Source organism: Hemiscyllium ocellatum, chromosome 6 (assembly GCF_020745735.1).
Source record: "Hemiscyllium ocellatum isolate sHemOce1 chromosome 6, sHemOce1.pat.X.cur, whole genome shotgun sequence".
Lineage (NCBI taxonomy): Eukaryota > Metazoa > Chordata > Chondrichthyes > Orectolobiformes > Hemiscylliidae > Hemiscyllium > Hemiscyllium ocellatum.
In genome coordinates this window covers 117,197,662-117,215,875 of record NC_083406.1, presented here as the reverse complement: position 1 = coordinate 117,215,875, position 18,214 = coordinate 117,197,662, and the positions used below count along the sequence as shown (strand labels likewise).

The 18,214-nt window shown below is 42.7% G+C and overlaps 1 protein-coding gene across 3 annotated transcripts in view; it reads right to left on the bottom strand.

Annotated features, from left to right (window-relative positions):
* The window catches only part of clns1a (chloride channel, nucleotide-sensitive, 1A), a 37,519-nt gene that overhangs the window by 1,530 nt on the left and 17,775 nt on the right, over positions 1-18,214 (bottom strand). Inside the window, exons 5-6 of one of the 3 annotated variants that reach the window (XM_060826886.1) lie at positions 11,317-11,490; positions 6,288-6,354 (exon numbers count right to left, since the gene is read on the bottom strand). In XM_060826886.1, the coding sequence (XP_060682869.1) occupies positions 6,288-6,354; positions 11,317-11,490 (241 nt within the window). Of the gene's footprint in view, positions 1-6,283; positions 6,355-11,316; positions 11,491-18,214 lie in introns of those variants that run through there. The other 2 variants (XM_060826885.1, XM_060826887.1) reach the window with 2 other exon arrangements.

The following is an 18,214-nucleotide window of genomic DNA, read 5'->3' as shown; positions in this document are numbered from 1 at the left end:
CAGTCTGGTTTCTTTCTGGTCAATTTCTGTGCATTCATTACAGTTTATCCCCCCCCCACCCCCAGCTAGTATCTCTCCCAAGACACCTGAAACCAACTACAAACTAACTTCAGAGCAAACAATTCCCTAAACTCAAATTTCAGTAGTCTGGCAGGACTTCTTACTAGAGTCACTCTTGCTTCCAATCTCTAGCATATACACACACACACACACACACACACACACTCTGTTTCTTTGGCTCATAAGAACAGGAGTAGGCCATTCAGCATCCTCAAGCCTGTTCCACCATTCAATGACTGGCCTGTAGCCTAACTCCAGATACCTATCTTTTTTAGTCCAAATCCTTAAGGAAAATTTACCTTCCTCAGACTTAAAATTAACAACTTATCCTGTATCTACTGCTGCTTGTGGAAGAGTATCAAACATCTACACCACCCGGTGTGTGTAGAAGTGCTTCTTAACATCTCTTCCGAATGGTCTGGCCCTAATTCTCAGTCTATGCCACCAGTTCCAGAATTCAGTGGAAATAGTTTATACTGGGCTCATGTTGCTAGACGATATCAATTTCCTTTCCTTATGGACAAGCCCACCATTCCCTTCCTCTTCACTTGAACGATTGTAAACCTCATTTATAAATGCATATATTCAAACAGGCTTCAAGATCGATCAGTAGTAAACTCAAATGTACTATAAAAATGAAACAAGAACCTGGTCTTCCCCTTCAAAGGAAACAAAATATAAAAGTTTTTGTTCCTTATAGACATATTCCAACAACGAGGTCACAATGGATTTATCCATAGACTGCCAACTTTGAAGAAACTCTGTTCCAGATTAACTGGTTGAGATTTCAGTTCAGACAGACTTTGAAATAGATACCAACATTACAGCAATAAAGTTACATAATCTGGAATAGACTAATATAATACAAAAATAACTGAACAAGCACCATGTTCCTTTATCACAGTTCAAGAATAAGTACTTTATCTTGATTACCCAATGACTCACTTTCTTTCACGAGTGGATGTTTAAAATTATTATTTATTATTGACAAGAGGTGAAGAATGTTTAATGAGTTTAAGTGACTGCATTCTAGTTCCCATGAACTGTATTCTTATTTACTGCTAACTTTTCACATGATTTTATCTCAGGACACAGCACATTTAGTCAATGAATGTCTGATTTGTAAAGGTCAGAAGGTCCAAAGTTCAGATTTTAATCTGTACCAAGTTAGCCGTTTGACTTTCAACAGGACAGCACTGGACATGGCTGCAACACTACTTAGAGTAAAACTGCCTGTTAGACCTCAACTGTGAATAATAAAGATACTGGTGAGTGTGCAAATATTGAACTGACACGTGTGGTACTGTACCTCGTCTGAGGCTCAGCATCTTCTCAGGGGAGTTACTGAGTGAACAAGTTGTTCAACTTTATTTTGTATTTGATTGTCTGCCTTCCAATCCCTGCAGCCAATCAACATTTCTACAGTGCCTTTAATTGGGCATAACATCCCAAAAGTGATTCACAGGAATCAAATCAAGCAGAACTGGATACTGAACCAAAAGGCATTCGGGATGGATGAGAGGTGGAGAACTGGGAGGAAGCAATATCAGAACTCTAGACCCAAGTAACTGAAGGCATAGCTTCAGATGGTAGAAGCAATGAAAATAATCCAGAACTGAAGGAACACAGATATCATAGAGGGTGGTGACAGGGTCAAAGGAGTTTGAATGCAGGATGGGAATTCTTAAAATACACAGCAGGAACTATGTATTTCCTCTTAGACCTGATTGTCCTTTGGTTGCCTGGTGGGCTCATGCTCGAAACGTCGAATTCTCTATTCCTGAGATGCTGCCTGGCCTGCTGTGCTTTGACCAGCAACACATTTGCAGCTGTGATTTCCAGCATCTGCAGACCTCATTTTTTACTTGTGGCTGTGAAGTGTGTCAACTGTGGTTCAGTTCGAACACTTGCTCCTGAAGCCACAGGATGCTTGTTTAAGTCCCATTCCAGGACTTGGGTCTAGAAATCAAAACTGACAATGGAGAGCAAGTGACTACCCAGAGAAAATATTGTACCATCAGAGGTGAAAACTTTTGAATGACTGAGTATCAACCTGCCTGCTCAGAGAGTACAAAAAAATACTCCATGGCAGTGTCTCAAAAAAGAGCTGGATCTGATCACATCGCGGTTGGCGGATATTTGCTTTGCATGTCCAGTTACTGACTTTCCTATATCACAACAGCAACTACAGGAAGTATAAATTGCTGAGGGATTCAGTGCTTTTGAAGAGCAGCTAGATGAATGCAGTTCTCCCTCTTTGATTAACATCGTGCTTTTCTCACAAACCTGATTTCCTTTCTATTGTGGTTGTAGTTGATTTCTCAATAATCACAAACACACTGATTTAATTACACTCAAGGACAGCAAGACATTTTCACTGCAATTTCAACATCTACGTCATTAACTCTTTCTCTTGTGAGACGTGGGCATCACTGACTGGGCCAGCCTTTATTTGTCAGTCCCTAATTGCCCTAATGGTGACCTGCTTTGTTGAACTTGTGCAGTTCATGTGCTGTAGGGAGCCCTACAATGCTATTAGGGAGTAATGCAAGGATTTGATGCAGCAACAGTAAAGGAAGAGCAATATACTTCCAAGACAGTGTGGTGAGTGGGTTGGGAAGAGGCTTGCAAGTGGTGGTGCTCTAGATGAAAGAAGCCGTAGGTTTGGAAGATGCTGTCAAGGATCTTTGGCAAATTTCTGCAGTGCATCTTGTAGATAGCATACGCTGTTACTACTGAGCATTAGTGGAAAAGGGAATGGATGCTTATGGATCTGGTGCCAATCAAGCAGGTTCTTTGTCCTGGATAATGCCAAGCTTCTTCAGTTTGTTGGCGTGCACTCACCCAGCTAAGTCTGCCTTGGGACAATCCAAAATAGGAAAAAGGCAATAAGAAAAAGGAATTAAGTCAGGCTTTGCCTGTGAGGTGCTGACTGTGTTGAGTTTGGCATGATTCAAGTGCTGCTCTGAACACCTGCAGCTTCTAAATAAAGAGTCTCTTTAGACAAAGAGAAAGCTGTACCATACAGGAACTTCTTTTACTGTTCGGTCTCATAGAGGACAATGCAGGTCACAGTGTCATAGAGATGTACAAAGCTGCAATATGATTTGAGATGGATAACACATTACAAGTTTGAAAGAAACATCAGCATTTATTGGGTTACCACAGTGACTTACAGAGACACAGACTAGCAAGTATCCACCCTTGTTTGCATGGGGTTAGCTGCTGCAAGCGAAGGGGCAGTATAAGGGGCCTAGCACCTCGAGACAGAAGCAGTGCAGAAACAGATTTCTGTTACTAATTGCATGTGCACAGACTCCCCTCTTGTCAAAGTGCAGAATGCGGATGAGAATCGACTGGCTGTGACTGCGAGAAACTTCACATCACCAGCCCGTGACACGCGCACACACAAAAATTGAACTGGACTGGCCATATAAGTACTGCAGATACAAGGGCAAGTCACGACACTACAAATCCTGCAATGACTGACTCGCCTGTCCAAGGCACAAATCAGGAGTATGATGGAATACTCCCCACACAGGTCCCACATACTCAGGACACCATCACAGTCAAAGCAGCCTCTTTGATTGGTATCACATCCACCCTCTGCACCACTGATTCGCAGTAACAGTAGCATTCAAAGTAAAGTTACCACAGTCTTACCAGACTACAGAGGGATTCCAGCCTCAGGTGACTATTTGTGTGGATGTTCTCCCTGTGTCTGTGTGGGTGTACTCTGGGTGCTCTGGTTTCCTTCCACAGTGTAGGTTAGGTGGCTTCGCCATGCTAAATTGCCCAAGGTGTCCAGGGATGTGCAGGACATGTGGGTTAGCTATAGGGACAGGATTGGGGGGGGGGGGGGCAGGGGCTGTTGGCTGGGTGGATTTGGAGGGTCGGTGTGGACTTGATGGGCAGATGGCCCGATATCATACTGTTGTGATTCTATGAATTCATACAGTTGGCATCACTGATTCGCAAACCAGCTCTCCAGCCAACTGACCTTAGTGTGTACTGCCAACAAGACATCCAGACCAGAGAGTTCTCAGAAGGACAAGGGCATAAGATACACAACACCACATGATGCAAGTTCACCTAAGCAACACCACCTGACTCCGAAGCGTATCATCGTTCCTTCACTGTCATTAAGTCACTATGTTGGAACACGTTCCTTAACATTCCTGTGCCTGTCTCTACATCTAAAGACTGAAATGGCTTGAAGTTATGGCTCACCACCATTTTCGCCACAGCAATTAGGGATAGGATTTGCCAGGGAGCCTGACATCAACAATAATCAGGGGTTTGCTTAGAAATGAGATGATTGCTGCTCACGTGATTAATTTAGTGGTTTATTTCCAGACACATGACCACACATATTTCCTTCACGTTTGTTCAAGTTTGGGACTGTCTCCAGTGCTAATCATTTCTGTCAGAGATTGTATTGTTGAGACTAATTAATATTAAGTAGATCATCATTGCAACAAATCAATGTAAGTTCTTCAACTGTCAATTTGAGAGATAGTTTACTAACACCTTATGAAAATGATAATACAATAGACACCTAGAAAACTGGAGAATCCAAACAGTATGGAAGCAGGCCATTTGGCCAGTCGAGCCCACTTTGCCATTCAACATGATCATGACCTCATTCTCCTACTCTCCCCCAATCTTGTCAATACCTTTAGTTTTGTGATATCTAACGAGTTCTTTCTTAAAATATATTAAGTGACCTAGTCATCACCGCCTTCTGTGGTGGGAAATCCCTCAGGTTTACTAAACTCTCAGACTGTGGCCCCCTGTTCTGGTTGACCCCCGGCAAGGGGGATACATCATTCCTGCATCCAATCTGTCCAGTCCTGTTAAATGTTATACTTTTAAATGAGATCCTCTCTCACTGATCCTCAGTGAATGCATAGCTAGTCAACCTAATCTCCCTGCCACCCCAGGAATCTAAACCTCCTCTGAACGCTCTCCATGGCAAGTATATATTTCCTTAGGCAAGGGGACCCAAACTGCACACAATACTCCACGTGTGGTCTCACCAAGGCACCGTACAGCTCTAGTAAGATTTTCTTGCACCTATACTCAAACCCTGTTGCAATTAAAACCAACATACAATGTGCCCTATCTTGCATTCTGCACTTGCATGCTTGCTTTACACAAGGAGTGTACAAGGACACCAGGTTCCCTTTGTACATCAATGTTTCCTAATTCATCACCATTTAAAAAAAGTACTCTGTCGCTGATAACTTCATATTTGCCCACTGACTCAACTGGTTTAAATTGCCTTGAAGCCTCTTTATATTTTGTGTCATCACAAACTAGAGAATATTACACTCTATTTCCTCAAAAATCTTTTATATATATTTTGAATTGTTGGGGCCAAAGCACTGACTTCTAGGGTACCCATCCTGGTGACTCTCAGCCTTCCACCCTGAAATCAGCCAATTTATTTGTACTTGGTTTTAGCTTGCTAACCAAGTCTCAATCCATGCCAGTATATTACCACAAACCCCATTTGCTTTGATTTTGCACAATGACCTCATGTGGGATTTTATCAAAAGCTTTCTGAAGCTCCAAAAACACATCCGCTGACTCTCCTTCGTTTATTTGTACTACTTTAGATCTTCAAAAAAACTCAAGTAGGTTTGACAATCACATGTCTCTTTTAATAAATCTCTGCTGACTTTGTTATACTGTTCTTTTATTAAACGCACTGTTATTACATCCTTTATAACAGACACCATCACCCACTACTGATGCTATGCTAACTGGTCTGTAATTCCCAATTTTCTCCCTCCCCTCTTTACTAAACATTTGCCACCCTCCAGTCTGCCAGCACAGCCTGAAGTTGAAAGCAAGTATTCTTACAGAGAACACTAAGCGTGCATGACTTTTGGGATTGGTTTTGCTTATTTGAGGACATCAGACAGGAGATTTTCAAAGTCTTTCTCCCTTTTTAGTCTCTTCCAGATGATTATGTGGTTGCTGGGGGAGGTAGTAGAAAGCATTTAGTCACGATGCTCCCATCACCGTGAGCATAGAGCAAGGTCCAAATTTGTGGACCAGCTGCATATTTTTGTTTTGAAAAGATGTTCCAACTGATCTACAAATTTGAGCTAATCAATGAACATTCTTGTTCAAGAGCCTTTCCTTAAATTCCCACAAGAGGTTTTATTATACAACCCAAAGAATGCTGTGCTTGATTAGACCGTTCAATCAGCATTTACCAGTGCTCAACGTCAGCATCATCAAACTGTCCGGCTTCCACTGGAGCAACGTCCACCTCCATCCCATCTGCAAAGAGATATTACAATTAGATCCAAAATTTCACAGGGCTGCACTGATTTCACATCAGCTACGGTAGCAATCCAGCACTGCTCCAAGTGCTATTTTTGCACATCAGATCAAGGCCCTATTTGTCTAGAGACTTGGTTCTGATTTAATGGCCTGTATTTATCCTTCAAACAACACGGTTCTGCTTGCACAGCAACATTGTGCACACACTGATTGTCACATCATTCCAGAGCTCGCGCCCTAACAACTGAAAGTATGGTGTAGCAATTAAAATCGGGAGAGCTTAGCAACCCTACATTAAAGAAGCACAGCTACCTCAGAGGGCTGTGGAATTGGAGGAGATTACAAACAGAGGCAACAGAAAAAATTGAAATTTATTTAGATAATTGATCAGAATATTTTATTGTGGACAAAGATTGCAGCGACGCTAGGACTAAGTTCACCACCATCCTCTCAGGAGGGGTTAAAGACAACAATATATAATGGCCTAGTCAGTGACATCGATAAAACAGATTTGAAACATTTAAAATAGACGTTACTGGAAGAGAGTCGATATCAAGTCAGCCAGTACAGGGATTATATGGGAACTCTGTGTGAGTTAAGCAGAATATTTTATGACCTTCAATTCATCTAGATGGACTGTGGGAAACCTCTCAGTAGTAACTTTGAACAACCAAGTATAGAGGTAACACAGGAACGAAAGAGAAGTTGAATGACAAGGGTGAAGCTAATGGAATCCTGGCATTTATTGCAAAAGGACTGGATTATAAATGTAATGTTGTTACAATTATATAAGGCGCTGGTGAGACCACACCTACAGTTCTGTCCAGTCCTGGTTTCCTTACTTGAGGATGTGGTAGCACTGGAGGCAATTCAGAGTAGGTTCACAAGGTTGACCTCAGGGATGAAAGGGCTGTCATAGGAAGAGCAGTTGAAGAGCTTGGGCTTCCATTCGCTGGAATTCAGAAGAATTAGGGTGGATCGGATTGAGGTATAGAAAATGCTAAAGGGGCTTGATAAGGTGGACGGTGAACGGTCGTTCTCTCTTGTGGGAGAGTCTTGGACAAGAGATCATAGATATAGAGTCATAGAGATTGAGGAGGTAGGCTCAAAATTGAGATGAGGAGGAACTACTTCTCTCAGAGGGTTGTAGATCTGTGGAACTCTCTGCCCCAGACTGCAATGGAGGCAGAATCAAATCAATAGATTCAAAAAAGAAACAAAGGTTTCTGATGAAAAGCAGGATAAAAGGCAATGGGGTGCAGGCAGGAAGGGCTGAATTGCCTGCACCCGCTCCTAATTCCTACGTTATGTCAGGCAATGTTAGAGGTGGAATTTGGTGGTGTTAGTGATAGTGTGTACAATCTATAGTTTACTAATGACTAGGCTTCAAAACATTCACTGGTTGTTAAGTGCTTTGTGATGTTTAAAGGTTGTAATAAGTGCTACATAAACACAAACTACTTAAATCCACAAATAACATTCTTAAGCTTAGCCCCACACATTAGTGAAATCTTAAAATAGCTATTGCTTTTCAAGAGCACAAAAACTTCCATAAAACCATAGAAACATTACAACACAGAAACAGTGTCTCTGCTCGCTGAATAAACTAGCCATCCAATCCAGTACCTGATCTGTCGCCTTGCAGCCTACAGCACTTCAGGTGCAGATCCAGACTTCTTTTTAAAGAGTTTAAGGTTTCTATCTCAACTACGAAATCGGGCAGCAAATTCTATATGCCCACCACCTTTAGGATTAAACGGGTTTTCCTCACATCGCCACTAGTTTTTCAACCAATCACTATAAATCTTCCCACAAGAGCTTAGCGAATAGATACCATCATTGATATTTTAATAACTTCGTCAAATATGATTCCTGTTCTCTCCCCCATGTCAACTCATCATGAGGAATGTTTAATGAACAGTGGTTACATAAATGTTCCCCAGAAATGGAGTGTAGCAAAAGACTAAAAGAAGAGTTGGGAAGAAATTCTGAGAGGATAGGCCAATTCAGTCAGAACCTCTTGCACTATTTAAACAGTCGTTAGATACTCACTTCCAGTTACACAGCCTTAAGGGCTATAGGCCAAGCGCTAAAATGAGATTAGTGTAGTCAGATCTTTGTTGACTGGCACAGATGTGATGGGCCAAATAGCCTCCTTCTGTGTTACGAATATTTGTGAATTAACAATTGAGATTCATCATCCAGTCCATAAAGTCAACAAGTCTAGGCTGCATTCAGAGTAAAACTCCACAAAGGTACTAAATTAACTCTTCCACTGCCATAATCCTTAAATGACAGCAAGATGATCTTAGAAACAGGATTTTCCATTTAGTCCTTTGACCTTGATCTACCAATCATTAAAATCATGGCTGACCTGTTTGTTGTCTTTACAACTGACACCAGGAATCCCTTGCTGACATAATTGTAGAATAAATCTGGAATTCTCTCTCCCAGAAAACTGTGATGCTGTAGATTTTTCGTGACTGAAATTGATGAGTTTTTTTAAAATTTAGGCAGTATGAAGTTGGAAGTGATCTAACTGAATAGTGGTGATCAGGCTCGAGGGACTGAATATCGCACTCCAATTCCTAATAAGCATTATTTAGGCCATTGCTTGATCTGACACTCTCCTGGTGGTTGATACTTTGTACTTCCAGTTCCCTGTGGCTCCCATGTTCAAAACATACTGAACAGACCTCACTTTAAATCAGCATGGTGACTATTCCAAAGGCATTTGGTTACTTCAGGGTGAATAAGAAAAAGGTTTCCATTTACAGAAATAAAGAACAGTAGGGAGAAAGCACAGTTTGTGTTGCAGTTTAACCTTGGCTCATCATACTTGTAACTGGTACGAAGCTGGCAGACAGACAGCAAAGGTCAGCAACATCCATAATCAAAATTACCTCACCGTTATTACACCCAGCTCAATAGCTTCACAATGGATCTAACAAGGAATGAACTAAAACAAAGCCTCATCACACCAACAGTGGGATATTCTTGCTTTAACACAAGGAGAAAAGGACAATCAACGCTGCAGCTGCTTCGATGACTAAAGATTGAGAGATCTCAATGAAACACAAAAACGAGGCTTATGAAAGCAAGTTCAAAATATAGCACAAAATCATACCAAATACAGTGTGCGCAGTAGGGAACTGAAGAGGAGAAAACTGGGGCAAAGAACTTGGCTGAAAAAAGATTCGCAATAATCATGGGGACACTAGCATATTGCGCCAACTTAGAGTAGCAAAAGAACTGTGTTCTTTGATGAAGTAACAGAGTCAACCAGTAGATTTCACAGGTATGAAGGCAGTAAAAACAGGTTACGTGGTTAGCAGTGAGATGCAGCAGTCACACAGACAATTAGGGGTTTGGTATAGGGTTACAATACACTTGGCATGTGATAAAATACATTCCAAAAGAAATAGTGTGTCACAGATAACTCCCCCACATAATCTATATCTGTGCATTTTTATGTACAATATACGAGCAGAGACTGCAAAACATGCGCAGTGAAATCAGGATCATTCTTTCTTTGATGCTTCTTTAAATCTCCACCCCATGCCATGTCACTAATGCTATACTCATCCCATTCCTATCAATCCTCACGTTATCCCCATGTCACCCATTCTACCACCTCCATCTTATTCCATTTCTCCCATGCCATTTACAACCCTGAACTACTCACTTGGAAATTAGATTATATTCAAAAAGGGAAAAATATGCAGAGATAACTGGATAGAGCAGGATTTAAGTGGGGGGTAACAAATCAAATTACTATTTTAAAAAACTAGAACTCACAGGATGTTCTGAAAGATAACAATCCATAAAGGTAGTGCAGTGCCTGTTGTATATATGTTTCAATATCAACTGATAAAGCTCCATGTAATAGACATATTACTAAAATTAAAACCCACGTAGTTAAAAAGACACGGACAGCAAGGATAAATGAATTTAGCTGAGAAATAGAAAGCAGAATGTTCTGCTTAATGGTTATTTTTCCAGACTGACTGGGTATAAACAGTGTTGCACGACTGCCACGATTCTTTTCAATTTATATTAATGATCTGAACTTGGAGATGCAGCCATAATGATATTAACAATAATAGAAATTACTGGAAAAGCTCAGCAGGTCTGGTAGCATCTATGGAAAGACACTGGAGTTAACATTTCAGGTCCAGAAACTCTTCCTCAGAACTGTTGACAGCTTGTGCTGGACTGGGCGGGGCAGGGGAATGCTGGTTGTGGTAAAGGAGTAAATGATAGGTGGGGATAAAGCCCAAACAGATAATGATCCGGCTAGGAGGGTGAATAGCTATTAATAGTGTTAGTGACTAACAATGGATTGTGTAATAGCAGACTATATGATAATAATGCCTGGAGTGTGGGGGTTGGGGGAAGGACATAGGAGAAGCTCAAACCCTAAAGTTGGTGCACTTGATAGAGTCCAGAGTTCCCTAGTGGAAAATTAAGTGCTGTCCTTCCAGCTTGCGGGAAGCTTTGTTGGAGCACTGCAGCAAGGCTGAGAGAGCGATGTTGGCTAGGGAACAGGATGGGATGCTGAAGAATAATATTAATCGTCCAGTTACCATCAAAACATACATGGACATAGAAACCCTCACCTCGTGTTGCTCTATTTCTGCAGCCACATTAACATGATACCATTTATTTGTCTCACCCCATCTCATTCTTTCTTCCAAGATGTATCATTTTATTTTTTTTTTCTGCATTAATTTCACATCCACCCATTTCAGCAATTCTCCAACGTCCTCCTTGTCTCCTCACTGATTGCATTTTCAAGCTTTGCCATTGCCTGCCCACGTTAAGTTGATGTGCCCATCCCATACATACCCTAAGCTTCATTCTGAAGTGTCATATCGGATGTGATGCTACCAGACACTGAGTTTTCAATCACTTTTTAAAAAATAGAGAATTAAGCTTAAAAAGGCTGAGATACTTCACCTTCATTGTCAACTGAAGATTCGGTCCGCACCCCAGCCATATGAAAGGCCTGCTGACTGACTGACTGAGCTAACATGCCTTCAAGTCTTTGCAGAGTTGCCTGTCCTTCAGGGTTCAAATGGGAGAAGCCTTCTTCATATGTGTAGAAGGTGGGAACATCTCCTTGTCCTCGCTCTGTTGGAAATGAAGGCAAAATTGGATGATTTGCTTTCAAAAGGGCGACAAGCTTCAGTAAAAGCAGCGTAGCACATGCTGAATGGAGCAAAAGCCCAAATAGTCAGCATGCTCCATTATTTTTTGTGGTTAATTTAGATAAATGCAAGGTGTCACATTTTGGTCAGGCAAACAGAGCAGGACTTACACCATCAATGGGAGGGTCCTGGGGAGGGGTGCTGAGCAGGATTACTGAGCAAAGAGACCCAAGGGTGCAGGCACTTGAAAGTGGAGTCATAGGGAAACGGGGTGATGAAGGTGGTGTTAGGCACACTTGCTGTTATTGGTCAGAACACTGAGTCGAGGAGTAGGGACATCATTGGTGGCTGTACAGGACATCGGTGAAGCCACTTTTAGAATACTAAGTACAATTCTAATCATCCAGCCATTGTAAGGATATTGATAAATTTGAGAGGGTGCAGAAAAGATTTACATGGATGCTGCAGGGACTGGAAGGCTTGAGTTATAGGGAGGGGCTGAATAGGCTGGGACTTATTTCCCTGGAGCATTGGGAGGCTGAGGAGTGACCTTATAGTGGTTTATAAAATCATGAGCGGCAGGGATAGTGTCAATAGACAATACCTTTTAACAAGGGTGAGGGAGACCAAAACTATTGGGCACAGGTTTAAGGTGAGAGGTGAAAGATTTAAAAAGGATCTGAGGGCGACCCTCTTATGCAGAGGGTGGTGCATATCTGCTATGAGCTGCCAGAGAAAGCCATGGAGGTGGGTACAATTTCAACATTTAAAAGGCATCTGGACAGGTATATGAATAGGAAGGGATATGGGCCAAATGCTGGCAAATTGGACTAGATCAGATTGGAGTATCTGTTTGAAGCAGACAAGTTGGACCAAAGGGACTGTTGCCATACTGCATGACTCTGACTCTAAAAATAAATTGGTTTTTAGAATGATGTGCAATTACATGTAACATCCTTGCAGGAAGCTGTCAATGCTAAATCAATGTGGAAACTGCCCAACATGCAGCGCAGTGTCAGTCCATGGGAACCTTTACTTTTCTGCATTCTTATATTGGATGTAAGCATTTCGGGAAAGGCAAGCATTCATTACCCACCCCTAGTTGCCTTTGAAATGATTAGCCCTCTGTGCTATTTCAGAAGGCTGTTAAGTCTTGGAGTCATAAAGATGTATAGCACAGAAACAGACTCTTCAATCCTAAGCATCTATGCCTAAATTAATCTAGTCTCATTTGCCAGCATTTGGCCCATATCCTCTAAACCCTTCCTATTCATACACCCATCCAGTGCCTTTTAAATGTTGTAATTGTACTAGCCTCCACCAATTCCTCTGGTAGCACATTCCATACACATACCACCCTCTGCAGGAAAATGTTGCCCCTCAATTCCCTTTTAAATCTTTCCTCTCTGAGCTTAAGCCTATGCTCTCTGGTTTCTTCGTCTTCTTCGTCTTCGTCGTCGTCTTCTTCGTCGTCTTCGTCGTCGTCTTCTTCGTCGTCTTCGTCGTCGTCTTCTTCGTCGTCGTCTTCGTCGTCGTCTTCGTCTTCTTCGTCGTCTTCTTCGTCGTCTTCTTCGTCGTCTTCTTCGTCGTCTTCTTCGTCGTCTTCTTCGTCGTCGTCTTCTTCGTCGTCTTCTTCGTCGTCTTCTTCGTCGTCTTCTTCGTCGTCTTCTTCGTCGTCTTCTTCGTCGTCTTCTTCGTCGTCTTCGTCTTCTCCCCCCCCCCACACACACACACACACACGGAAAAGACCTTGCATATTTACCCTATCCTTGCCCCTCGATTTTATAAACCTCTATAAGATCACCCATCAGCCTCTGACACTCCAGGGAAAAAAGCCCCAGCCTATTCAGCCTCAGCCTCTCCCTATTGCTCAAACCCTCCAACCCTGGATACATCCTTGTAAACCTTTTCTGCACTCTCAAGTTTCACAACATCCTTCCTACAGCTGGGAGATAAGAATTGCACGCAGTGTTCCAAAAGTGGCCAAATCAATATCCTGTAATGCTACAACATGACCACCCAAGTCCTGTACTCTATGCACTGATCAATAAAGGCAAGCATACCAAACAACCACATTGCTATAGATTTGGAATCACATGTAGATCAGACCAGACAAGGATGGCAGATTTCTTGTCCTACAGGACCTAAGTGACCCAAAAAAATTAATGATCGTTTGCAAGATCATTATTACAAAGACGAACCTTTACAATTTAGATTTTATTGATTCAATTTAAATTCCATTGGTGAGATTTGATGTTCCTACAGCCTCAACCTGAGTCTCTGGGTTAATAGACCAGACACATTTACACTACACCACAATCACCTGCCCCATGTAGCTAATTCCAGATAACAGACTGGAGAGTGAGAGGCAGAGCTGGAGACTGTTTCAACAGCAAAGCGACTGCACAGAATTACGTCTTCAAATCATGATAGAGATATTTCTCTGATCTGTTAATTCTGTCTGCAAACTTAAGGTTTCTTTCTTTACTCAAAACCAGTCTAAAGATTCTGTATTTAGCTTATCACCAAAGATTACAATGTTCAGTCCACTGAGCCTCTAATGGTTTTATCAGACAGCTATCCAATAAGCCTCACGCTGTAGCTCAGAAAATCTTCTCAAGTACATGCTCAATTCCAAATTGAAAGTTAGTTCTGAATATTTCGTTATCCTCTCTGCCACTGAATTCCTAATCACAACAATTTGAGGAAAGGAAATTCTCATTGCCCATCTGGTTCTTTTGCGAATATCTTAGATTTGAGAGAACAGGAGATAGGGTGACTGTTTTAAACACTACTATGGAAGCAGTATGAACAAGCCATATAAGTCACTGGGGTTGACACTAATTGTCCCGAATTGCACAAAGGTTAGAAACTTCTACTGGCAAGAAACTACCAGAGAATAACCATTTCTGATCAAACACTGCCATCCTGTGGTTGAAATCAAAAATGAAAATTAAGAGCAAAATACACCAGTTAGACCTTGAGATATTCAATAAGATCATACCTGATCTACTGATCTCTATTCTCTCAATGTTAAAAAAACTGACTCAGCTCTACAGCGAGGTGCAGATGCTGGAGATTAGAGTCGAGAGAGTGGTGCTGGAAAAACACAGCAGGTCAGGCAGGATCCAAGGAGCAGAAAACTACATTCTCAGCAAAGGCATGGGGCTAAGCGCCAAGGGGATGGTGAGATAAAACGGGAGGGAGTGGGGCTTGGGGTTGGGTGGAAAGGGGTGGAGGGTAGCTCAGAGCGCGATAGGTAGATGAGACAGGGCAAATCGGGATAGGTTAGAGAGGAGGGTGGATGGGATAGGTGGGAAGGAAGATGGATAGGTCATGAGGGCGGTGCTGAGTTGGAAGGGTAGAACTTGGATAAGATGGGGGAGGGGAAATGAGGAAACTAGTGAAATCCACATTGATGGTGTGTGGTTGGAGGGTCCCAAGGCAGAAGATGAGGCGTTCTTCCCCCAGGCATCAGGTGGTTAAGGGAGTGAAGTGTTTGGCCACAGGATGGTGGGATTGGTTGGTGCAGATGTCCCAAAGACATTCTCTGAACCGCTCTGCAAGTAAATATCCTGTCTCCAATGTAGAGGAGACCGCATCGGGAGCAATGGATACAGTAAATGACAAGTGTGGAAGTGCAGGTAAAACTTTGATGGATGTGGAAGGCTCCTTTGGGGCCTTGGACAGAGGCGAGGGGAAGGTATGAACGCAAGTCTGCAATTCCTCCGGTGGCAGGGGAAGGTGCTGAGAGGGGAGGGTGAGTTGTTGTTGGTAATGGTGGTGGGGGCATGGACCTGACAAGGGAGTCATGGAGGGAATAGTCTTTACAGAAATGGATAGTGGTGGGGAGGGAAATAGATCTCTGGTGGTGGGGTCCATTTGTAGGTGGTGGAAATAGCGGAGGATGAGGCAATATATATAGATGCTATTGGGGTGGGAGGTGAGGACTGGGGGGTTCTGTCCTTGCTGAGGCATGGGATTCGAGGGCAGAGGTGCGGGAAGTGGATGAGATGTGCTGGAAGGCATCATCAAACACGAGGGAGGGGAAATTGTGGTCTTTAAAGAAGGAGGCGGCCATCTGGTGTGTTCTGTGGTGGAAATGGTCGACACCCCCCAAGTCACCTTCCCCACCTGGCACTTTCCCCAGCTACGGCAGGAAATGCAAAACCTGCACCCACACATTCTCTCCCCCCTCACCTCTGTCCAAGGCCCCAAAGGAGCTTTCCACATGCATGAGGGTGTCCTCTGCATTTCTACACTTCATTTACTGCATCCATTGCTCCTGAAGTGGTTGCCTCTACATTGGGGAGACAGGACGCCTACTCATGGGGCACCTCAAAGAACATCTGCAGGACACACGCACCAATCAACCCCATGGCCGAACGCTTTAGCACCCCCTCCCACTCTGCCAAGGACATGCAGTTCCGGGGCCTCCTCCATCGCCACTCTCTTCCCACCTGACGCCTTGGGACCCTCCAACCACAGGGCATCAATGTGGATTTCACCAGTTTCCTCATTTCCTCTCCACCCACCTTATCCCAGTTCCAACCTTCCAATTCAGCACTGCCCTCATGAGGTTGCCCTTAAACCTGATGGAGAAAGCTTCATAGACATCATCATGTTACATTCCATGGCTGCAGATTTAAAACTAAAGACAAAACTTTTGTTCTTCTCCAATGCTGCTACTCCTGCCAGGAGATGTTGTCACTGTCCTGCACTTACGCCATTCTCATTCATCCACTTATGTATTTTCTGACCAAGTTCCAAGCCCAATTCGGAAGTTGATGCAACGGTGATGTATTTCCAAGTCAGGGTAGTGAATAGTGTGGTGGAGAACCTACAGATGCTGGTCTTCCCATGTACCTGTTGCCCTTGGCCACCATAAGAAATAGGAATAGCAGATCATTTGACTGGCTCCACCTTTCAATAGGATCATGGTTGATCCGATATTTCTTATGTCCACTTTCCTGCATTTTCCCTAATCCTTGATTCCCCTATTGATCATGAATCTATTTATTAAATATATACAAAGACTCTGCCTCAGTTCTCTGTAGCAAGGAGTTCCAAAGACACTCAACCTTCAAAGAAGAAATTCCTCATCTCAGTCAAGATCGAAGCTGTCAGGGCTCTGCCATTCAGAAGGATTCTAGCTGATCTGACCATGGACCCAGCTCCACTTCCCTGCCTGCTCTTCATACCCCCAAATCACCAATAGTCCAAACATCTGTCTGACTCAGCCTTGGTGCTTTCTGCGACTCAGCTTTCATAGCTCTCTGGGATAAAAAGCACCAAAGTTTCCTGACTTTAAGATAAGAAGTTTCTTTCCTCAGAAGTTCTAATCCTGAATTCTGATTTCATATGTTAAATATTTTCAATGATACACAACTGTCTGCATTCACTGACATTTTTAACAGCTTGGAGTTATTTGGGAAATTAATTTGCTAATGAGCAGCAGTTAGTAAGAAAATCGATGAGTACCAAACATTGCTGTTAAAAGTATTCTTGCTTCAAAAGAGGAAACCACACTCTTGCAGACTGACAAGTCCTGCAATCTTGTTTTTTGACAAAGGCAGGCTTTTTAAAAAGAATTGAATGAAGTAAAAACACCCAAATATTCTTTAAAAACACAATTATCCAATCATTATTCAAGGTGCTCTCATCCATGTTCCACCGTTATGAGCAATTGTTCTCTCCCTGCCCCATCCTTAAATCCCTGGCTGCTCAACAGTGAAGTACTGTTGCAATGTGGTGGTACTCAGTCTGGACTACCCAGCTAGCTTTGGGCTTTTGGTTTGGATGGATGCTGCCTGAGGGACAAAAGAACTTAAAAACAGTATTCAGTGCCCCCTTGGTTAAACACAGTGCCAGCTATCATCACCCCACTCCCAAGTCACTTTAACAACAACTGGTCAGTTTTCTTTGTGTAATATTTGTATCTTTGTGGACCATAAGTTGGCAAACTGAGATGATTATTATAAAACTATGCTACCATTCAAAATCAGAACTCAGAGCAATGGGTTGAGGCAGAAAGCCAGGCTGCCCTGCAAGGGGACAAAGAAGAAAAAAAGAAATCAATCTCGTCAACAGCACGACAGTCAGTAAAAGCTGCCAATAGTTCACCACATAACCCACTCACTCAGAAACAACAGTTGGTGTTGTCTCTTGCCTGATTGGAATTCCTCCCTCAATTGAGCTTTCATTGAACTTGTTAGCAAAACATCCATTGTGCTCTAAACTGCAGACAAACTCAAGACCAACAAAAAAGGAATGGTGATGAAAAACAAAAACAAGAGGGACAAAAGGTACTGGGGATTAAGGGACAATCTAACAGTGAACCATGAAGCAATCTGCATGCCCTCCAAGTCCCTATCTAGAACTGGAGCTGCTGCCTTTATATTTTTACCAACCCCGCCCCCCACCCACATTTATTTTGACATGTATTGTTCAGTTTTCCATAACATTAGCTTGCAGTTGTCCCTTAAAGATGCCTGCTGTGTATTTCTAGAACTTTGTTTCTAGATATCACTTAAAAATTGGCTTGGTGGAAGTTACTTGGTTGACTGCAGTTCTCCAACTTGCTCCCCACTGGATGCTAACCCACTGAATACAGGCCAGACAGCAGACTCTTACTGACCAACTCATCAGATGTGCCACATTGGCAGAGTGAACTAAGGCACCGTGGAAAATACTGAACTTCTGAAAGA